Source organism: Oryctolagus cuniculus, chromosome 16, assembly GCF_051225735.1.
Source record: "Oryctolagus cuniculus isolate XC-2025 breed Fujian yellow rabbit chromosome 16, ASM5122573v1, whole genome shotgun sequence".
Classification (NCBI taxonomy): Eukaryota; Metazoa; Chordata; class Mammalia; order Lagomorpha; family Leporidae; genus Oryctolagus; species Oryctolagus cuniculus.
In genome coordinates, this window is record NC_142882.1 from 44345034 (window position 1) to 44369441 (window position 24408).

The 24408-nt window shown below is 46.2% G+C and overlaps 1 protein-coding gene across 7 annotated transcripts in view; it reads right to left on the reverse strand.

The window, feature by feature from the left end:
* The window catches only part of CRPPA (CDP-L-ribitol pyrophosphorylase A), a 325693-nt gene that overhangs the window by 290069 nt on the left and 11216 nt on the right, over positions 1 to 24408 (reverse strand). For all 7 annotated transcript variants that reach the window (XR_519724.5, XM_051832566.3, XM_002720852.6 and 4 more), the window contains exon 2: positions 19711 to 19987. Coding sequence is in view for 6 of the 7 variants with exons in the window: in XM_051832566.3 (XP_051688526.2) it covers positions 19711 to 19987 (277 nt within the window). In the remaining variant the exon portion in view is untranslated. The remainder of the gene's footprint in view (positions 1 to 19710; positions 19988 to 24408) is intronic.

The window sequence follows — 24408 nt, forward strand, 5'->3', positions numbered from 1 at the left end:
AGATCATCTGTAAGAGCTGAGCCCCCACGCTACAAGAGAAAAGGCAAAAAGAAGACCAGAGACTTCCACTGCCTCCATGCTGTCCCCAGTCATGAAAGGGTAAGAGCTCACCCATAGCTCTAGGGCAGTGATGCAGGGGAACAGTCTTGGATAGAGAGCTATGAAGCTCTCCTCAAAGGAAGTCACTTGATTTGGGACCAAGGATGAGAAAGTTCCAGCCTAAGTGTATCCCCTTTTCTCCACTGAGAGAGAGAGAAGAATGAGCTCATCATGGTAAGCAATTAAGAGGAACCTGGTAGCTACATGAGAACAAACCAATAAACTGTACACCAGCTAGTTAACCAGAGAACACTAGAGAATGACACAGACAATAAGGGCTATTCTGGGTTCACAGAAACATCAAATATTAGCCTCAAAAACTACTCCTGAAAAGGGGTCAGAATTCGGTTGGATCAGACTGTAGAGCGATTGATTGCCCTCAGCAATGTCAAGAATAGGGCTGAACAAGTAACAGGCAATGAGTGGAAGTTAACAACTAGGTGTGATACCAACAGAGGCAGACCCTATAACAGAGAGATTGGGGAATGTGAACACCAAAGAGAGCCTGCTCAAGCCTTGGTCACCCCAGGATGACTACACACACAAGCAAGCTTCCATCCTCTGAAAAGTGACATCTCAAGTTTGTCCGGTGTAGGAGAGAAGGCTTCACTACAACAGATCAGCACAGTCACAGACAAACAGGTGAACAGCAACAATAATCAATCCTGGGAAGGCAGGAGGGGGAGAATGAGTATCCAGAACTTGATAAAATTGATTATCTGAATAGGCCGTTTTCAAAAACAAAAATTTAAATATACAACTCCAAAGAGAAAAATGTGACCTACACATAGGACAGGGAGTAGGGGGCCTAGAACAGGGCCCAGGTAGCAAACTTAGCTGATGAGGGCTATCTTTAAATATGCTCAGATGACACAAGGAAATCACACTTTAAGAAGCGAAGCAAAACATAACAATACCAGTGTCAATGCTATCAATATTGAGAAGATATTTTTTAAAATAGAAATTCTAGAGTGAAAAGTATAGTAACTAAAATGAACAATGTACTAGAGGAACTCAGCAATAGGATAGAACAGAGGAAAAATCAACAAACTTAAAGTTAGATCAACACAGATACTGCAATCCAAAGAACAGAGAGAAATGAGGGACAAAAAATGAATAGAGCCTAAGAAAATAGAGGACACCATTCCATCCAGCAATGATTATTGGTAGTACAGAAGAAGAGAGAGAAAAAGGAGAAAAAATAACTATGTAAATTGTGACTGAAAACTTCCCAAAGATAAAGAAAAACTATTAGTCCATCCATTCAAGAAACCCAGAAAACCCCAAGTAGAATAAACCAAAGAAATCAACATCCAGACACATTATAGTAAGTCTGGAAAGCCAAAACAACAAAAGAAAAGTTGAAAGCATCAGCAGCAAAGTGACCAACAAGGGGACACCAACAAGATGAGCAAGCAACAGCTCGTCAGAAGTAACAAAAACCAGAAGGCTGTGGGTTCACACGGTCACTGGCAAACTTTCCTTAAAAACTTTATATATTTTATACCCAGGGCCCAGTGCTGTGGCGTGGTGTGTGGGGCTGCCGCCTGCAGCACCACTATCCCATATGGGTACTGGTTTGAGTCCCAGCTGCTCCTCTTCCAATCCAGCTCCCTGCTAATGCACCCAGGAAGGCAGCGAAAGATGGCCCAAGTCCTTGGGCCCCTGCACCTACATGGGAGACCCAGAAGAAGCTCCTGGCTCCTGGCTTTGGAAGGGCCCAGCTCTGGCTGTTGAGGCCATTGGGAGAGTGAACCAGTGGATGCAAGACCTCTCTCTCTCTGTAACTCTGCCTTTCAAATAAAATGGATAAATATATTTTATATGACTACTTGTCTTCTTTCAGCTTCATGAACAGCACAATGAGGAAGGAAAACACAGAGCCATATAGCAGTCACGATTCTATTTCGCAGGACTAAGGTAACAAAATTATGTAATTCTGCTAACATGTATATTATAGGACCTAGGGCAACCACTAAGAACATGAAAATTTGAAATGAGAATATAATAAAGGGATTAAAATATTACAATAGAAAATACTTTTTATAAGATTTATTTATTTATTTGAATGGCAGAGATACAGAGAGAGAAGGAAAGGCAGAGAGAGAGAGAGAGAGAGAGAGAGATCGTTCTTCCATCCACTGGTTCACTCCTCAAATGGCCACAACAGCTGAGGCTGGGCCAGGCCAAAGCCAGGAGCCAGGAGCTTCTTCTGGGTGTCCTATAGGGCTGCAGGAGCTCAAGTACTTGGGCCATCTTCCACTGCTTCCCCAAGTGCATTAGCAGGGAGCTGGATCAGAAGTGGAGCAGCTGGGGCTTGACCAGCACCCATATGGGATGCCGGCATTGCAGGTGGAGGCTTTACCTGCTATACCACGAAGCTACCCCAGAAAACACTTATTTAATGTAGAAGCAAAAAGTAAGTTCAGAAAAAACAAACAAAAAAACCTGAGATGTAACAAAAGCAAAATATAAACAACTAGACATAAATATAAATATACCTAAAATTCACTAAATATGAATGCATTAAGCAACCCAGTCAAAAGGCAGAAATTGTCAAACAGGATTTTTAAAAATCCAACTACAAGTTGCTACCTACAGGAGACATAATTCAAAAAGAGACCAATAGGCTGAATGTAAAATGTTGTAAAAAGATACATCATGCAAATAGCAGCCATAACACAACCTCAAGTAGCCACATTATTATTAATATTAGAAAAAATATGTATACTCTAAAATATGTTAGTAGAGACAAATAGGGCCACCTCATGATGAAAAGGACACTCAGTCAGGAAGATATGAGAATTAAACGTATTCAGCTCACAGCAAATCCCAAAAATGCCTAAAGCCAAACTGACAGAATTGAGTGGAGAAACAATTCAATAACAGTACATGAAAACATCAATTCTTCACTTTCAATGATGAGCAGAACCAGGCCAATCAACACGCAAACAAAAGATTTTTAAAAGTGCTATAAACCACAACACACATGTACGGAACACACCACTTAACAGTAGCAGAGGACATATTCTTCCCAGTGCACATGGAACATCATCTAGGGCAGGTCATGTGCTGGGCCACAAAACAAGGCTCAATAACTTTAAAGAGCTGCAGTCTTAGTAAGTGTGTTCTGATTAGAATCACATGAAATTAGGAACAACAGAAACAAAGTTGGGACTTTCACAAACATGGAAATTGAATAACACTACTGAAAAATCACTGGGGAACTTGATAACACACTTTGAGATGAATGAAAATACAGCAATATAAAATCACTCATGAGATTCAGCTAAAGCAATCCTTAGTGGAAAATTTATAAAACAAACAGAGAATTCTGAATTTAAAAATGTAATTTGCACCTCAGACACTGAAAATAAAAATAAGAAAACTAAAGCTAACGCTGACATATGGAGTAAATAAAAGGTGACTGCCTGAGAAACAGAACTGACACATTTTTAATCAGACTAACAAAAAAATACTCATATTGGGAATGAAGGTATAGATATTGCTACCAATCTTACAGAATTAGAAAGGAATATAAAACTATGAACAACTATAGTCTATCAATTAGCAAATAGATGAAATGGACAAATTCTTAGGAAGATAGCACCACCCAAAACTGACTCAAGGGGCCAGCGCTGTGGCTCACTTGGTTAATCCTCCACCTGCGCCGCCAGCATCCCATATGGGCACCGGGTTCTAGTCCCAGTTGCTCCTCTTCCAGTCCAGCTCTCTGCTGTGGCCCAGGAGGGCAGTGGAGGATGGCCCAAGTGCTTGGCCCCCTGCACCCACATGGGAGACCAGGAGGAAGTGCCTGGTTCCTGGCTTCAGATCGCTGTCAGATTGGCTTCATTGGTTAATTATGCCAAAAATTTACAGACTTTTCCCAGAAAAAAAACTAAAGCAGGAAATGTTTCCAGACTCATTCTGCAAGATGAGTAATACCATCACACCAAAACCAAGGAAAGATTCCCTAAGGCCAGACAACTACAGGTCCATTCCCCTTACGCGAACAGATGTAAAATCCTCCACAAAGGCAGATGGTCCCCCAGAAATTTCCCATCAGCTGGTTCACTTCCCAAAGGCCCACAAGAGCTACGGCCAGACCACATGGAAGCCAGGATCCTGGAACCCAACTCTGCTCTCTGACATGGGTGGCAGGGACCCACAGACTTGAGCCATCATTTGCTTCTTCCCAGGGTGCCCACCAGCAGGAAGCAGAGCCAGTACTCGAACCCAGTGTGAAACGCCCACCCCTTACATGTGCATTTCAACTTAAACATATAAAGCCCGTCAATCTATGAAAAGACACCCATCCCACTAACAAAATGCTCATTTAAACCACAGAGAAAGCAAGCATTCCTCACCAACAAGGGTGGGAAAAGGTCTAAGCACGTCACGTGATGGTGAGGATCCAGAACGGCCTGTTCTGTTCACTGCTGATGGCAGAGAAATTTGATAGGAGTTTGGAAAATAATTCAGCTCCCTCTGGTAAGCTGATGACCTACAGATGTCACAACTAGAGCAGTCCCTGCACACAAGCACCAGAAGACACGTAAACAACACTGATACCCACTACGTCCAATTAGCAGGACATTAGGAGAAACACAAATGTCATCTATAAAATCAGTGGGAGCTGGCACTGTGGCGTAGCGGGTAAAGCTGCTGCCTGCAGTGCCGGCATCCCACATGGGCACTGGTTCAAGTCCCGGCTGCTCCATTTTCGATCCAGCTCTCTGCTGTGGCCTGGGAAAGCAGTGGAGGATGGCCCAGGCCCTTGGGCTCTCGCACCTGTGTGAGAGACCTGGAAGAAGCTCCTGGCTCCTGGCTCCTGATCAGTGCAGCTCTGGCCATTGCGACCATCTGGGGAGTGAACCCGTGGAAGGAAGACCCCTCCCTTTCCCTCCCCCTCCCCCTCTCTGCCTCTGCCTTTCTGTAACTCTGCCTTTCAAATAAATAAATAAATATTTTAAAAAATAAACAAAATAAGTCCATTGAGATATACAGTAGGGGTGTGAAAGAATGATAGCTTCTCTGATTTATGTGAAGACATTTCCCCAAATATTGCACAAAAGCAGCATACTGTCCAAAATGTATGTTAAATGTAAGTTTAAAAAAAATCATACAAGCTGGCGCCGTGGCTCACTAGGCTTATCCTCCGTCTTGCGACGCCGGCACACCAGGTTCTAGTCCCGGTTGGGGCGCCGGATTCTGTCCCGGTTGCCCCTCTTCCAGGCCAGCTCTCTGCTGTGACCAGGGAGTGCAGTGGAGGATGGCCCAAGTACTTGGGCCTTCACCCCATGGGAGTCCAGGATAAGTACCTGGCTCCTGCCTTCGGATCAGCACGGTGTGCCGGCCACAGCGCGCCAGCCATGGCGGCCATTGGAGGGTGAACCAACAGCAAAGGAAGACCTTTCTCTCTGTCTCTCTCTCTCTCACTGTCCACTCTGCCTGTCAAAAAAAAAAAATCATACAAATGGAACCAAATACTCTTCAAGGAAACGTTTTACACAAATAAAGAGAAAAGCAGGAAAACAAACAAAACAACGTTCAGGTAACGTTTATCATCGGGAGGTTAAATAAGATCAAGGAGAAGACACAGCTTCAAAGCTGTGCTCTACCCACGTGGTGGACATGGAGGTGGCCAATGTGCCCCACATGTTCTCAATATTTGAAAAGGAAAACAGGGCTGGTGTTGGGGCACAGCCATCAGTTTCAGTCCCAGCTGCTCTGCTTCCAGTCCAGCTCCCTGTTGATGACCTAGGAAGGCAGCAGAAGATGGCCCAAGTGCTTGGGCCCCTGCACCCACGTGGCTCCTGGCTTCGGCCTGGTGCAACCATTTGGCAAATGAAACAGTGGGTGGGAGATCTCTCTCATCTGTGTCATGCTTTCAAATAAATAAATACATAATCTTAAAAAAAAAAAATAAAGCAACAAGAGAAACTTCAAAAAATGTCCAGGAGCTCCTGAAGACAAGCTCCTCATGAGCAGAAACCATCCCTAAGTAAGATACCCAGAGAGTGGGCCTGGTGAGTGCCAAGAGCTCTCAGGTCTTATCCGTGCCAGCGTCCAGATCAGCTACACATGAGAGCCATGTGCAGAAGACACAAAGGCCCAGGCAGCAGCCAGATCAGGGGCCTCGCTAGAGCAAAGGCCAGGACAACAGAGCGCAGGGGAAAGGAGTCCCCTCTCTGGCAGTCACTTGCTGACAGTCACAGCAGACAGAGAAGACACACACGCTGATGCTCACGGGGTGACCTCCTTAGCTCTGTCCGACGGACCTCTGTTCAGGGACAAACACCCAGTGACTCCTCATGTTTATCATGTTTCCTGAAGCTACAGTATCAAAATCACAGACGACGTCAGTTAGCTGTCGCCAGAAGACTGCTCTCTGGGAAGCCTGTTACAAGAGGCGTCACGCCCAAGCCAGCAAATGCGGCTGTCTCCTGAGGTATTAGCTTCCTAAGCCGGGAATAGCAGCTGAACTGCTCAGCCCACAGTGGCTGCCTGCCTCCCAGGCTAATCCATCAAAATATTTCCACATGTCAATGCATGGGAGGCATGACAGATACGAATCATGGAGCGCCGAGAGAACCCCACCTCTGCTGTTTACTTTTAAAAGTAAAATGGAACAATACTTAGGATCCATCTACACAGCAGGTGCCAACATGCATCCCTCCTCGGGCATCTGCGTTCAAGCTAATTATGTTGGCGTGCAACTGAATCCCCCAACCGTGCAATGGCAATTGTAGCCAACTGAGTTCTCTCCACCGAAAGACCACTTAGTAACTATTTACAAAACAGCACCTTCAAAGCTAATCACTGGCAATTATGCAATTTTGAGTATTTCACATTTTTATAGAATACTTCCAATCTCCTATTCTTGACAAATAAATTGAAGAATAGATAATTTATTCAGTATTGAAATAGAGCTGATTTAGAAAGACCCTTGTTCAAATAACTGCACTACTGTAAGAAGCACCACTAAAAGTAGACATTCAGCAAAAAGGAATAGGACAGCCTCCATTTTTACATCCTAAACTTTAATTCCTGGAAATTAAAGTAATGCCACTTATCATAATTCTAATATGATCTGCAGCATTATCCTTGGGTATTGTAAACTTATTTCATCTCAATCCCTAGATATACCCATCTGTCCTGGACCCACTTCCTCCCCAACTTTATTTGAAGGTAATTCACGGATGAGAAATACAAGAGTAGGCAATTTAAAATAATTAAAGCAAAACAAAAGCTTTTCCCATGGTAGCTTCTCCAGAATCAAAAACAGATCAGTGTTCACCTCATTCCTTGTCATTCCAGGCATTGTTCAGTACTGAAGCCGGGCATTTAAATGTTTGTCAGAATAAAGCTAAAGTTCCCACTAAATACATAGATTATATCTCACTGTTTTCTCACAAATAAAGCAACTGTTTAGACCTGGCATTTAAACCAGTACCAAAGCTTCTTGCCAATAGACAATGATATGAGATCCATTGATCCAGGACAGATAAATCTACCTTAGCCCCATGCAGCAGTAAACTCTGACTTCAGCACACCGACCACAGCCAAGCAATATCAGCCATGGTCAGCTCTACTGAACGTCAAATTTCCTGATGCAGAGTCTGCTCTCTGGCAGCTTATTTCCATCTCAATTTTGAAATGTATACCCAGAATGCAAAGCTTACAGTTGTAAAATTAGGTAGTAGGAAAGTCATATTGTTTCTGATGCATACATTTTGACTGTAACAGAATTTCCAAAGTGCCCTTAGCATTGATAAATGTAGATCACACACACACTCATACCCCATCTAACTTTCCAGTTACTTATACAAATTTCACTGTTTCTTTTTAGAAATGGTGAAAATGACTCAAATATTTCTAATTAAAAACCAATTAAAAATATTTGATGAAGAAATGGGTTCCTTTCTACAGAACAACTTATATCTACGTGAACCATTACTTTTAAGTCTTCTGTAACATTCTACCACTACTAAAGTTCTTTATCTGTTCAAGAAACACAATATCTAGAGGCCTTTTTAAACTGGCATTGTAACTTAATGAGTGATTGGGTACAAGCAAGCCATTCACCTTGCTAAGAATAAGGATAAATTTGGGCAGATGTTTGGCACAGCAGTTAGGATATGGGCTGGCATGCCTGTACCCCATATCTGAGGCTTCTTCACTCCCAAATCTAACTTCTTACTGATACTCGCCCTGGAAGACAACAAATTGTGGGGAGCAATCCGGACTAGACTAAGTTACTTGAATTAGGACTTATTCTATGCATCTGCTCTCCTACAGTATGGCGCTGGGGGAGGAGAAAACAGCTTCTACCCAGCTGCCTCCAGTTCAACCAATAAACTGTAGGACTTGCTCCTGATTGGAGAGCAGCGTACTCGGCGTGTGGGCAGCCGAGTTAGGATTGGCGGAGGAGGACTATAAAGGAGGAGAGAGACGGCATGCACCAGGAACATCTATGGGGAACATCTAAGGGGAACACCTGTGCAGCCCCCGAGAAGAGCCGGCCGGCGGTGTGCCGCTCCCCTGCGGAAGTGGGGAATGCGGCCAGGGGGAACTGCCCTTCCACGGAGGTGGAAGGGATAGTAGCCAACCCGGGAAGAACCAGCAGCAAGCCCGGGGAGGGCCGAGCAGACGAAAGAACAGCGCAGGGTCCTGTGTTGCTCCTCCACGAAGAGGGGGAGCGACATACTGGTGCCGTGACTCGGATAGGAAACATAGGACGGATAGCAAACTTAGGAGGGAAGAAACGGGAAGAAATGGGAAAATACCGGAGAGAGAGACTAGCAAAGAGCCTAGGTGCCGGAAGAAGCTATTGAAAGCCTAGGCATAGACTCAGATATGGACTGTGGGAAAGAAGTTAGGATTGACAGCGAAAGTGAAAGCTTTCATAGACTCGGATGCGGACTATGGCGGGGAAGCTAGGAGACTGAAAGCGAAAGTGAAACCTGGAGGAGGCTTGGACTCGGATACGGACTGTGGGGAGAAGCCAGGAGAAATGAGAGGAATATTGTTGGAAGAAAACTTAGGGAAACATACCGGGTAGAGAAAAATGTTAGGGAAATTGAAGCCGCGGGGGGCAGGCCGAGACGGATACGAAAGCCACTTTGGGATTCTCAAGTTAGCCCGGGAATAGGGGGCGAAAAGTTGAAACCAGAAGCTGAGACGCAAGCCAGATTGGGATCCGTCTGATTAGCCCGGGGAGCAAAGGACGGGAAGCCAAACCGTGGGGCGGAGACGTACGCTGGGTTGAATTCGCCAGGCTAGCCCGGGGAACTTAGATTGAATCCTAGTGGCGGACACGTAAGTTACGCTGTGTTACTCGCGGAAGCCGCCGCGTGCAGAGAGAGCACGGGGCGTGAATAGATAGGGAACGGGGCTGGCGTAGGCCGTGGTTCAGACGCGAAAGGGTTAAGCGTGGAGACCGCGGAGTGCGCGAAGCCGAGCCGCGCAAAGCCGGGAAGCTGCGCAGATGAGAGAGGCGCGCGGGCTGAAGCGGCGCAGAGCCGGGAACCCGCCGGCGGGGCGAGGTGCCGGAAAGCCGCAGGGATAAGAGAAACAGAAGTTTAGAAGTAAAGTGAGAAAAATAGGAATGCTGGAAGATAGAAGTAAAATGGGAGAAATAGGAATGCCCGGAGATAGAGAAATAGAGAAATAAAAAGGCCTCCCTACAACACTGCAATGTGAGAGCTTGGATTCGGTCTGCCTAATCAAGTGAGGCGATGAGCACCTGCGGGCAGCTAGCAGCTTATGCGCCGCAGGTCACCGAAGACAGGCACGAATTAACATCAGTAAGGCTTCCCCACAATACAACAATATTAAGCTTGGATTCGGTCTGCCTGATTTAAGGCGGTAAGCGCCAGCAAGCAGCTCGACCAGAGTATGAGCTGCAGGTCACCGAAGATAGGCACGAACCAACACTAATAAGTCTCCCCCACAATACGGCAATGAGAAGGCTTGGATTCGGTTTGCCTGATAGGTTTTGTAAGCCCCTGCAGGCTCGACCAGAGCATGCGCTGCAGGGCACCGAACACAGGCACGCATCAGCGCCTAAAAACCTCCTCACAACATGGCGAAGAGAGGACCCGGATTCGGTTTGCCTGATAGGACTTGTAAGAGCCTGTGGCAACTCTAGCAAGTAGAGCAGAGTGTGTGCCGCGGGACACCGAAGACAGGCGCGTATCAACGCTAAAAAATAAAAAGAAAGGGGGATCTGTGGGGAGCAATCCGGACTAGACTAAGTTACTTGAATTAGGACTTATTCTATGCATCTGCTCTCCTACAGTATGGCGCTGGGGGAGGAGAAAACAGCTTCTACCCAGCTGCCTCCAGTTCAACCAATAAACTGTAGGACTTGCTCCTGATTGGAGAGCAGCGTACTCGGCGTGTGGGCAGCCGAGTTAGGATTGGCGGAGGAGGACTATAAAGGAGGAGAGAGACGGCATGCACCAGGAACATCTATGGGGAACATCTAAGGGGAACACCTGTGCAGCCCCCGAGAAGAGCCGGCCAGCGGTGTGCCGCTCCCCTGCGGAAGTGGGGAATGCGGCCAGGGGGAACTGCCCTTCCACGGAGGTGGAAGGGATAGTAGCCAACCCGGGAAGAACCAGCAGCAAGCCCGGGGAGGGCCGAGCAGACGAAAGAACAGCGCAGGGTCCTGTGTTGCTCCTCCACGAAGAGGGGGAGCGACACAAATGATGGTCAAGTGCTTGGGTTCCCATCATTCAAGTGGGAGTCCCAGATGGAATTCCTGGCTCCTGGCTGCATCCCAGCCAAGCCCTGATGGAAGCATACTCTCTTTCTCTCTGTCTCTGTCTCTCTCTCTTTCATGTAAAATAAAAATTAATGAATATAAAAGAGAATAAGGATAAATTCATGTGCATAATATTATGATCAATTATGATCCAGCCAGATTAGTGGTTCTCAACCAGGGGAGAAATAAAGAAGCTGCTTTCCATGCTACATTACACAGGACAGCCCCACAAAGAATGATCTGATAACACATCAACTGTGTCACGCACTGTTCAAATTCAGGGAAAAAAAAAAAAACTAAGTTCTGGAGCCTGTTCTCAGATGCAAAGCTTCATTGTTTTAAATACTAGATCAGCAAACCAACATAGGAGACAAATAGCAGAAAAGTTTGTTTTAAGAGGTTCAAGAAGTCCCTGGCAGTTAAAACACTGAGATAAACACACTTTACATGGGTGAGTATGAAAAGTTGTGGCAACCAAGTCAGTGTCCAAGTTCTAGCCTCATACAAACTTGGAGGCATCGGCGGAGGGCAGGGCAGAAGCACAGGCATTCCAGAAAAGCCGACGAGACACAGTATCAGGACAAGGAATGACGATAAACGTCTACAAGGCGCTTGGGTCTTGTTACCTGCCAGGCCCAGGCAGTCTAGTTCCCGCAACGTGTCATCAGTCTATAGCTCCCTCTCCAGCTCCACAGCCCACATAGGCCTGCCTCATCTCTCATCTGCATGAATGCTGTAATTTCTAAACTAATTTCATTTCCAAGCCATCATCTATTCTGCAGAACCAGGGAGCGTCACCTTTCTACAATCCAGATCTGATCATGTTGTTTACCTCTGTGGAGAGTCAATGCCTTACGCCCTGCCCCCACAACCTACAGAGCAAAATTCAAGCCAGAGATGAGGGAGGGTGACTGAATTCAGAGTTACAAATGATGCCCACGGGAAAGGCAAACTTGAGGGGTTCTGTCCAGTTGGAAGTTGAATACAGAAGGTCTGGAACTCAGGAAAAAGGCCTGGGAATGAGATTTGGAGATTCCGATGTGTCAGTGGGAGTTAAAACATGTGCATGCAAATGTATTATACCCATCAGAGAACAGTCTCAACAGGTTACAAGCCGCACAAGTCTATTCATTTAGAATTCCAGAAAAGGCGGCCAGCGCTGCGGCTCAATAGGCTAATCCTCCGCCTTGCGGCACCGGCACACTGGGTTCTAGTCCCAGTTGAGGCGCCGGGTTCTAGTCCCGGTCGAGGCTCCGGATTCTGTCCTGGTTGCCCCTCTTCCAGGCCAGCTCTCTGCTATGGCCCGGGAGTGCAGTGGAGGATGGCCCAAGTGCTTGGGCCCTGCACCCCATGGGAGACCAGGATAAGCACCTGGCTCCTGGCTCTTGCCATCGGATCAGCGCGGTGCGCCGGCCGCAGCGCACCGGCCGCGGCGGCCATTGGAGGGTGAACCAACGGCAAAAGGAAGACCTTTCTCTCTGTCTCTCTCTCTCACTGTCCACTCTGCCTGTCAAAAAAAAAAAAAAAGGAATTCCAGAAAAGGCAAAAATATGTGAACAGAGGACATATCATTGGTTTCCTGAGGGAGTCAGGGGAGGGTCTGAACACAAAGAGGACAGAGGAGAGAATGCTCTGGGGTGTTAGAACCACCCTGTCTCTCATACACCACACGCCACTTCCCAGAAGTGAAATACACTCTATGTAAGTGGGCTTTTTTATTTATTTGAAAGTCAGTTACAGAAAGAAAGACAGGGAGAGAGGGAGGTTGTGAGGGCAGGGCGTAAGGCATTGACTCTCAACAGAGGTAAACAACAGAGGGAAAGGAGGGAGAGAATTCTTCCATCCGCTGGTTCACACCCCCAAAAGGTGCAATGGCCAGGGCTGGACCAAGCCAAAGCTAGAAGCCAGGAGTTTCTTCCGGGTCTCCCATGTGGGTCCAGTGTCCAAGCACTTGGGCCATCCTCTACTGGTTTCTCAGGCCATAAGCAGAGAGGTGTGTAGGAAGAGTAACAGCTGGGACTGAAACCTGCACCCATATGGGATGCCTGCATTGAAGATGGTGGCTTATCCCACCACGCCACCTCACCAGCCCCTGTATGCTAGGTTTTTAAAAAATAAATAAAACAATGTGGCATGATTTAGGATCCTGAATTAATTGCTTAGTGGTAACAGAAGCATGTTAAGGGAACCACACCAAGGACGAGAAAAGGCATGTGATCAAACACAACAGTCAAAAAGATAAGAGGAAAATAGAAACCACAGGAAATATAGCTCCAGAAGCCACATAGGGAGAGAACTCCAAGAAGGAAGAGCTAGGTAATCCTGCCAGATTTCACAAGGATGGATTCTGCTTTAACTCCAACTGGTGCACGGTGATATCAGCCAATTCTGACAGTAATCACCAGGTGTTAGCACTAAGTCCACAAGTTAAAGGGTGCCCCTATTCCAGACACAAGCCCAAGTGGGGTCTCCTCAGGCCACCCACACTCCTAACTAACCAGCTACGAACCCAGCAGGGCTCCCAGGGTCCCTACACAAGCATGGTAATGTGCAAGAAATGAGGAGAATGATAGCTTCCCAGTTTTACTAAGAAAGATACAGAATACACCAGTCATTAAATGAAGAGATATGTGGGGTTACAGCTGGGAGAATCCACAATGCAGGCTTCCTGGGCTTGCTCATCCATTCTGCATATAATCAGGCTGCACCACCCTCCCAAGTGGAAGCTTCATGAACCAGGAAACTCCCCCTGAGCTTAAGGGTTCAGTTTTTAATAGGATTTCATTATATAGGCATGACTGACTGAATCATTGGCCAGCAAACTCAACTTTCATGTCCCTTCCTTTCCAGAGGCAGGGCTGGTTCAAAGTCTCCACCCTCTAAACACATCCTCAACAACTGTTCTGGCAATCAGCTTACCTGGCAAGTCCTGTCATTTCATTAGCATGAGCTCAGGTGTGACCCAATGGGCTCATGAATAACAAAACTCTCCAATTACTTCAAAAATCCAAAGGATTGTGACTCTTCCTCCCAGGAACCTGGGACAAAGATCATGCAAATTCTTTACTGTATACCAGACTGAAAATGCACATTTGGAGCTGGTGCTGTGGCGTTGCAGGTAAAGACGCAGCCTGCCGTCCAGCATCCCATATGGGCACCGGTTCGAGACCCAGCTGCTCCAATTCCAATCCAGCTCTGTGCTATGGTCTGGGAAAGCAGTAGAAGATGGCCAAACTTGGGCCCTGCACCCACGTGGGAGACCCAGAAGAAGCTCCTGGCTCCTGGCTTCGGATTGGCATAGCTCTGACCATTGCAGCCAATTACGGAGTGAACCAGGGGATGAAAGACCTCTCTCGCTCTCTCTGCCTCTTCTCTCTCTGTGTAACTGACTTTCAAATAAATAAATAAATCTTTAAAAAAAATAAGTTTATTTTGGTGCAAAGAAAAATCTTAAAATTCATGTATTTTTTCATAATACACATTTTTCATGCACTGCTAGGAGACCCCTCATTATGCATGAACTCCTTGTATACGTTACCACAGGATCTACAAAACCCCAAGCCAAGAATTAACATAAAGGAACACGAACCTTTGCTTCAGACACACCACCACTACTACCACACCCCAACAGATTCCTGCTGGGGCAGCCCTGCCAAGCACGGGCTTTAAACACAAACTACAAAACCAAGGAGGAAATAAACCATGCACAAAAGGAACAGAAATGAAAAGTTAGAGAACTGAACAATCAAGGACTACTATTAGCTATAATATATTATTATGTCAGATATTAGGACATAAAATGCAAAATCAACAACAAAAAGGAGACTAATCAAGTTTCAAAAGGAACCAATGGAACTCCAAGCATTTGAAAATTATTGAAATTTCAAAGTGCCTTAAAGAGGAGATTAGGGCTACAAGAATGAAACAGAAAACTGAAGCTGCCCAGGATGCAGCAAGCTAAAAAGATGAAAACATAAAAGAGGGGCCGGTGATGTAGCATAGTGGGGAAAGCCACCACCCGAGATTCCCAGCATCCCATATGGGCACTGGTTTGTATGCCAGCTGCTCCAGTTCTGATCTAGCTCCCTGCTAATGACCTGAGAAAAGCAGTAGAAGAGGACTCAGGTGTTTGGGCCCTTGCCACCCACATGGAAGACCAGGAAGAAGCTCCTGGCTCCTGACTTCAGCCTGGCACAGCCCTGGCCATTGCAGCCATCTGGAGAGTGAACCAGCAAAAGAATCTCTCTCTCTCTCTCTCTCTCTCTCTCTCTCTCTCTCTCTTTCTCTGCCTCTCCTTCACTGTAACTCTTTCAAATAAATAAATAAATCATTAAAAACAAAATTTAAAAAAAAAAACATAAAAGAGAACTGACAGCAGATAAAGACAGCATAAGAGTCCAGTGACATACAGTAATCTGTAAAAGTGGGAGAGCAAAAAAAAAAAAAAATCAACATTTAATCAGATAATGACTCAGAATTTTCTAGAATAAAAGTACAAATGAAAGTTCATAAATGACAACAATTCCAAAGCAAAGGGAAAAAAATAAATTAAATCTAGGACCATCATAGAGAATGAACACCACTCATGAAAAAGAAAGAATAAACACTCAGAAAGGGCACATTCCACTCTCAAGAGAATGTTACTGGATAGCAGATTTCTTAAAAGCAGCATAAAAGCCAGGAGACAGTGACATAATCAATTTTCAATGAAAAATTTATGTATATATAGATATAAAAGTTTTATACCCAGATAAACTGTCTTCAACAGTAAAGGAGAAATAACCCTGAAAGGATATAGCTCCTGGCTCTATGGCAGCCATCTTGTCTAGGAAGTAGATCCTGGTAACAGTATTAAGCTTTTGTACAACAGTAACCTTACTGCTGGGCTTCAGTTTGGACATTTTAGTCTTTAGAAGTCACACATCTCCACCAATATTGTGGTTTTTTTTTTGTTTTTTTTTTAAAGAACAAAATAATCTGATAGGGCTGGCACTGTGGCATAGTGGGTAAAGCCGCCACCTGCAGTGCCAGCATCCCATATGGGCTCCAGTTCAAGTCCCGGCTGCTCCACTTCTGATCCAGCTCTCTGCTATGGCCTGGGATAGCAGTAGAAGATGGCCCAAATCCTTGGGCCCCTGTACCTGCATGGGAGACCTAGAGGAAGCTCCTGGCTCCTGGCTTCAGATCAGCCCAGCTCCGGCCGTTGTGGCCAACTGGGGAGTGAACCAGGGGATGAAAGACCTCTCTCTCTCTCTCCTTCTTTCTGTGTAACTCTGACTTACAAATAAATAAATAAATCTTTAAAAAAAGAAAAAGAAAGAATAAAATAGTCTGCAATTTAAACTATCAGCATTATCTTTAGCATACATAACCCCTCACGAAGGATAATCACATTGTAATTTACTTAGGAAAGGATTTATCTAAAAGGAATCTTGGGAGCAGAGCTTGAAAATTAAGAGCTCACTGGGGCCGGGGCTGTGGCGTAGTAAGTTAATCCTCTGCCTGCAATGCCAGCATCCCATGTTGGCACTGGTTCAAGTCCTGGCTGCTACACTTCCATCCAGCTCCCTGCTAATGGCCTTGGAAAGCAGTGGAAGATGGCCCAAATGCTTGGGCCCCTGTACCCATGTGGGAGATCCGGAAGAAGCTAGTGGCTCCTGGCTTCGGATCAGCTCAGGTCCAACCATTGCAGCCATTGGGGGAGTGAACCAGCAGATGGAAGACCCATCTCTCTATCTCTCCCTCTCTTTCAAACTCTACTTCTCAATTAAATAAATAAATTTTTATAAAACAAAAAGAAAATTAAGAGCATAGAGTTCAACAAAGTGAGTCCAAAGGAGGCCACAGAAATAGTGTTACATGGCTCTAAGAGAAATCGGTGGCATTTTCACATCAAAGGGCAGCATCTGAGTCAGACCATGCTATGGTTTGACGTGGCTTGTCCCCCCGTGGCCCATGATCCTACTGGGTGGTCCACAGGCCACTGCAGGTGCTGCCTTCAGAAGGGAGTGCTGCCTTCCTGGAGCCAGTCCTCTCTCAAGAGCAAGTTGTTACAATAAGCCTGCTCCAGCCCAGAGCCTCTCCCCGTCTTCAGTTTCAAGATGTGATTGCTTCCTCCTGTGCATGCTTCCACCACCTGCACAGGGTCCTCCCAAGGTTTTCTTTATAGAGTTAGGCTGCCTCAGGGATTTCATTATAGCAACAACAACAACAACAACAATCTAACTAATACAGACCACCCTTGTACAACTTACTGATGACGGCTTACAAGGATGGCAGTACTTTCCAACAACTTAAGAAGTTCAACGGCTAAGATGAGTCTCTGGCCGGTGCCGTGGCTCACTAAGCTAATCCTCCGCCTTGCGGCGCCAGCACACCAGGTTCTGGTCCCAGTCAGTGTGCGGGATTCTGTCCCTGTTGCCCCTCTTCCAGGTCAGCTCTCTGCTATGGCCCGGGAGTGCAGTGGAGGATGGCCCAGGTCCTTGGGCCCTGCACCCACATGGGAGACCAGGAAAAGCACCTGGCTCCTGGCTTTGGATCAGCACGATGCGCTGGCCGCAGCGCGCCAGCCGCAGCGGCCATTGGAGGGTGAACCAATGGCAAAAGGAAGACCTTTCTCTCTGTATCACTCTCTCTCACTGTCCACTCTGCCTGCCAAAAAAAAAAAAAAAAAAAAATTTAAAAAAAAAGATAAGTCTCCTTTAACTGCCTGTAGCAGTTAATGAAATGGAACAAGGACAAGCATGGTGTAGAGGGGTCAAGCCATCACTTGTGATGCCAGCATCCCACATCAGAGTTCTGGTTGGAGACCTGGTTACTCTGCTTCCTATGCAGTGCCTTGCTAATGCCCCTAAGAAAGCAGTGGAAGATGGCCCAAGTGCTTGGGCCCCTGCCACTCACATGGGAGACCTGGAAGGAGTTCCCGGCTCCTGACTTAAGCATCCTCCAAACATAACTGTTGCAGCCATTTAGGGAATGAACTAGCAGATGGAAGATGCCTGTGTGTGTATGTGTGAGACTCTGCCTTTCAAACCAACAAATAAATCTGTTTTTTTAATAATTGAACAAAAGGCCTCTTTTGCCTTTTCAGACAGCACCAAAAGAATCATTTTATGAATAATCTCTTTAAAGTACGCTAAAAGAATACTTGACAACAAAAAATCACAAATGATATTCTTCCAAAATGTCATACATGGAAACACATATAATTTTATATGTAATATAGTATCCACTGGAATTTTTTATTACCCAAACTACAGTCATCCCCAAAAACCTTTTCAAACGATACAAACTTTATTCCTATTCCTAGAAATTATAAATCCCAGAGCACATGTTTGGCTCAATGGCTAAGATACTTAGGACACCCACATTCCATATCAAGTCCCAGCTTACCCCTGATTCCAGCATCCTGTTAATGTGCATCCTGGCAGGCAGCCAGAGATGGCTCAAGTCTTTGGGTCCCTGACACATACGTGGGAAAACCAGGAGGAATTGCAAGTCCCTGGCTTCAGCCCGGCCCAGCCTGGTCTGTTGCGGACATTTGGGGAGTGAACCAGCAGAAGGGACATCTCCACCTCTCTATCTCTCAGCCTTTCAAATAAACAATGAACAAAGAAGTTTTTAAAAAAGAAAAAAGGAAATTCTGAATCCTGGCTCCTTTATTCTCTCGCCCCTCCCTGGTGGCTGATCCAATTGGTGGTCTTCTCCACCACCACCACCACCACAGAGTTCCCTGGGGAAGCAGCAGCTGCGGGGGGCACAAGAGCTGTGAGGCAGTTTGTGATCACTGATGGCTCCGTGACCAGAGTCGTCACTGCCTCAGCACCATTTGGAAGATGTGTGCAAAGGTGAATCAAAACACGCCGTTTAATCTAGGGACGTCTTAGACAGTTTCAAATTTAAAATGAAATTAATTCATGTTACAGGAGGAACAGATGAGACTAGCGAAAATCTCCTGACTATGACAACTCCAATACACGAGGATAAATAAAGGTAACGCATAGGCTATCTCTAATAGGCTAAGCAGATTTTGTTTCTTTTATTTCCTGGGTATGAAGGCTTTACTCCTATTGATCTACAATCCTTGAAGGAAACTACTATTGAGATGTCAAAAGTCATCTTAAAATATCATTTTTAAGCATCTAGCATTCTAACAGTCAACAGAATTTCCAATCCTAAACACAGCGTTACAAGATAAGAACCAGTATATTTTCCTAGGTGACAAAAATGGAAATCATCACTAGTAATTAGAACACTTGAGATTTGGACTCAGGTCTGTCAAACTTAACAGCCTCTTTCTGTTAAACCATCCCGTATCTGTGCAATTATTGTGATGAGGTCTCAAGTTGACACTGCAACTTACGTGTCATACACATTACCATGTTTATAGAGTTTCATGTGGTACTGGAAAGAAAACGAAAATCAAAATAACATGTTCTACAGAGCACAGTAGGTCTTTTCTGACCCTGGGTTTATCTTGGAGAAACGCAGAAATAACTTGGTCATCTCAAAATGACTCACTTTGAGGAATGTGAAGATCTTATAGGGCTGCTGGGAAATACACTACTTCTGAAACACTCAAAATACAAAGACTGAGCAGAAGGAGCTGGACTTCAGTTCACTGCACTCCCTACACTTTGGGACATGCCTGGCCTTTTTATGTAAATGCAGACTTAATTTTCACTAAGGTTCCAGGTGTGTCTCTGGCCCAGTGACATCTGCATTGCCTTCTCCTCCAAACAGCGCATCCTAAATGATGACAGCATTTCAATCTGGAATATGATCAAAAATGAGGAGAGCATTTCAATTTAGATTTGCGCTCGAGAGGGAACCACACTTACCCCATGTTCCTCTGCAGCCAGTGCAACTTGCAGGAGGATGTCTTCCTCCACGAACGGCCTGACAGCATCGTGGATGATCACAACTTGTGGCTTGGAGAGCTTGCAGCCAGGCTCATCCCCTGCCAGGGCTTTGAGGCCATTGAAAATGGACCTGTGGCGCGTCACCCCAGCCTCTGCCAGTGACACACGGGTGTGCTGATACTTCTGCACGATGCGCTCCATGACACCCATGTTCTCAGCGGTCACGGCCACGACGATGTCCGTTATCCAGCAGACTCTGGAAAGAGAAGTTTGCACATGGTTCACCCGACTCTTGGACAGCTGGAGCTCGTGACAAAGCTGAATTTCAGCACAAGCATTGTTACATTTACACAGGGAGATTAGATGCTGAAAGCGAATCACTTGTGTGCACTTTCAGTAGGTCAAGTACAGAGGTTGATGAAGAAGAGACAGTGAGCATGTCACACAGCAGCCAGAGACGGTGTTCCTCGTTATATATGGAGCATCTCACATGACCTAGCACATGCATGGACTGCATGACATGGTGGCAAAGGTGTGCAATTTCCCACTGAAGCTAAGCCTCAGCAGACTGGCTGGGAATAGTCTGTAAGAGGAATGTGCTTTAGAATTTGTATTCTTCTTTCAATAGAATAAGAACAAGTCAAGCACTTCTGAATTCCAAAAGGTGGCTGTCTCCTTGCAGAAGTCCACTGAGCTGCCAGCCAATCACATGAATACCATCAAAACTGGACAACTGACCATGCACCAACCTCGCCTACATCGACATGAAGCACACAGCCTATGTGGGAAAGCCATCAGAATTGTGTGTACAAATAAGACTGAAGAAGAATAGGAAAACTCGTGTAAGTTAATGAAACAGTGTACACCTACTCTCACGTGCACTGCATACTGTATGTACATACTGCTGTATACAAAATAGAACATACACACTGTTGTGTACAGAACACACAGGAATTATTGTTGTTGTTGTTGTGAAACAGTCCATGGCAGGATGCACTGACACACAGTGCTGCAGCCAGTGCATACCACCACGGGACTTCTGGATCACGGTAGCCTGGCTGACCTCCCTCCAATGCCAGGGCAAACAGGGACCAGCATCACTGCAGGTGCAAGAATCGGTCAGCAAGGGGCCTGCACCAGGACAACCACCTCACCCCGAGGTAGCAGCATTAAAAGGACATCCCTGGAAACCTGTAATGGGAGGGTGGGTGTTTAGTGCAGCCGTGCCACCCTCACTTGGGACACCTGCATCTCCTCTGGGAGTGCCTGAGCTCAAATCCCAGCTCCACTCGTGAACCCTGCTTCCTTCTTATGTACTGGAAGGCACCAGGTGATGGCTCAAGTACTTGGGTTCCAAGCTCTGGGCTTTGGCCTGGCCCAATCAAAAATAGGAGATCGCTCATTCTCTCTCTCTCTCTCTCTCCCTCCCTCCCTCTCTCCCTCCCTCCCTCTCTCTCCCTTTCAAAATAAATATATAAGTTCTAAAATAATGGGATCTTGGCTGGGAGATCCCACATGTGCATGCTAGAAGGGCAGAATATCTTGAAAACAGGACAGGCGTTATGATGTCCACATCCCACAGCCTGGGTTCGACGTCCGCCTCTGGCTCAGGAAGCCAGCTTCCTGCTAACATGCACCCTGGGAGCCAGCAGGTGACGGCTCAGCTGCGTGCGTCCCTGCCACTCACGTGGGAAATGCATTCTGAGTTCCCAGCTCTCGGTTTTGGCCTGGCCCAGTCTTAGCTGTTGCAGGCATCTGTGGAATAAGCCAGTGGATGGGAGTTTTCTGTCTCTGTCTCTCTTTCTCTCTGCCTCTCAAATAAAATTTCTTCTTTAAAAAGCCTGGGAACATTTCTTAACATGATAGAAGAAGGTCCTGGAAGTAGCTGAATAATGAACCTATTCCATATTTTCTCTGATGAAAAGTGAAGATGGACGCTGGGTTGTTTCGCTTGATTATCAGCAGTCTCCAGCATTCTGTTACTGAGTAACCCCTCCCCTGACTCAAAACCCCACTCTGCCAGTGGCTTTGCTGCTGCACTGGTGAACAGAACCAAGAAATACTCCACAGGGGCACTGCTTTTCTGTTGTAAATCCATTTCCTTAATATTTACTGGGCACCAAATCCATGATCAGCATTGAAGATGAAATAAAATAGGCAGTTGCTGTCTTCATAGAGCTCACAGTGGGACTTTTTTTATTTATTATTTTATTTGAAAGAGTTACACAGAGAGAGAGGTCTTCCATCCGCTGGTTCACTCCCCAATTGGCCAATCTGAAACCAGGGGCCAGGAGCTTCTTCTGGGTCTCCCACGTGGGTGCAGGGGCCCAAGGACTTGGGCCATCTTCTACTGCTTTCCCAGGCGCATTAGCAGAGAGCTGGATCAGAAGTGGAGCAGCCTGGACTCGAACCAGTGCCCATATGGGATGCCAGCACTGTAGGTGGAGGATTAATCTACTGTGTCACAGCACCGGCCCCCACAGTGGGACTTTAATACATGCACCAATCAAAAGCTACAAGCTACTATCAGTTGTTCATAGACAGACTAAAATACACATACCAACCAACGGCTACAAACCATGATCAGGGTGCTAGTACAAGCACTTAAACACATGCACCGACCAACAGCTGCAAACCACAGTCAGGTGCAGTGAAGGAGAAGTCCAGTGTTCAAGACAGCATGGTAGAGTGCCCGACCTCACTAGAGCATTGCCTTAGCGAAGAGAAGGCTGCACTGAGAACCCCACGGTGGACCAGCCAAAGGGCTGGAGAGGTAGGGAGAGGGGAATGTTCCAAGCAGAGGTCATGACAAAGTCCTCGGGGCTGGGAGGAAGTGGGGAGCTCGAGTCCCCTGGGCAAGAGGAAGAAGAGCACTGAAGAGGCTAAAGGCTCAGACAAGCACACGGCCAAACCAGGAGGCCTCCCACGTCATTTATAAGGGTCTAAACCTTTAATCCTAAAAAAAAATGCAAAAAAAGCATTCATCAACAACCTTTAATTAAGCAGGTGAGTGCATTTACACTCTTACACTTTTTTTTTTTAAGCTTCTAGGTACTGTGCTGTGGGAGGCTTGGTGGGCAGCATAGCAGACCCTGAAAGCTGCCCAGGTCCTCCTTCCTGAAACTGGTGGATATGCTACCTTGCAGGCTAGAGATTAAGGATTTTACAACAGGGAGATGATCCTGGATCAGCTGGATGGGCCCAAGGTCATCGCAGGGGTTCCTTGAAGTGAGAGGAGGAGGCGGAGCCCAAGGAGCAGAGCACGTACCCACCGGCAGAACGTGAGGCCCAAAACCCAGGAAGGCAAATGGCCTCTGGAATTTGGAAAAAGCCAAGGAGGTGGCCCTGAGGCCTCCAAAAGGAACACAGCCCTGCCAACACCTTCGCTGTCGTCCTGTGAAAGCAGATTCAACGTTTTGACCTCCAATACTGCACAACCAGAAATTAATAAAAGAGAGGATAAATTTCAGTCTGGCTGTAAGACAGGGGACAGATTGGATGAAATGAGAAAGGAAGGGAAGAGACCAGGCAGGAGGTTACGTGGTCCAGGCAATGCAGTGACAGTACCCTGGCTACCAGATGGAGCTTGCACACAGAGATTGAAGAGATAGTGCAGAGGTAAACTATACCGGTCAGCAGGAATAGGGGCAAGGTGCATCAGGTGTCACATAACGTAAAATAACAAGCTGGGGACAGAGGTACGAAGCAGCAGGTTGAGCCAATGCTTGCGACCCCAGCATCACAGATCAGAGCACCAGGGAAAGTCCCAGCTGCTCCACTTCTGATACAGTTTCCTGCAAATAAAAGCCCATGCAGACAAAAGAAGATGAGCCGAGTACTTGGGCCCTTGTCACCCATGTGGGAGACCTGGCTGGAGTTCCTGACTCCTGGCTTCTGCCCAGCCCAGCCCTGGCTGTTGCACCTATTTGAGGAATGAACCAATGAATGATCTCTCTCTCCCTCTCTCTCCCTCTCTCTCTCTCCCCCTCCCCACCCTTCCTCTCCCTCTCTGTCACTCTACCATCCAAATAAACCTCAAAAAAAAAAAAAAAAAATAACAGCTAAGGGCCAGCATGTGGCATAGCAGGTTCAGCAATGCTGGCAACCCATATGAGCTCCAGCTCAAGTTCAAGCTGCTCCACTTCTGATCCAGCTCCCTGCTAATGTACCTGGGAAAGCAGTAGAAGATGGCCCAAGTGCTTGAGCCCCTGCTACCCAGGCTTCAGCCTGGCCCAGCTCCAGCCACTGCAGCCATTTGGGAAGTCAATCAGCACATGAAAGATTTCTCTCCCTCTCCACTCCCTCTTCGACTCTTTCTCATAAAATGAATAAATCAAATTAAGCACTTACTACATTTTAAGTATGTTTCAACTCACGTGATCTTCACAGAAACACCACTACACTGTCCTGCATACAACACAGGAAACAAATCACAAGGAGATCTGAACACATGAGTACATTTTATTTTTCTATACTATCTTCTTACTCCGAAAAGGACTTGGAGCAAAACATTTACCACTTTTCCTTAATATAACTCTCCACCTTCTAGAACGCGAATGCTACACAGTAGACAGCATCTGCTTTGCCCTCGCCTTACAACACCTAATTCCTAGGCCATGTTCAATAAATATTTGTTGAATGAATAAACCCTGGATCTGTCTCAGCTACCAGGAGCAG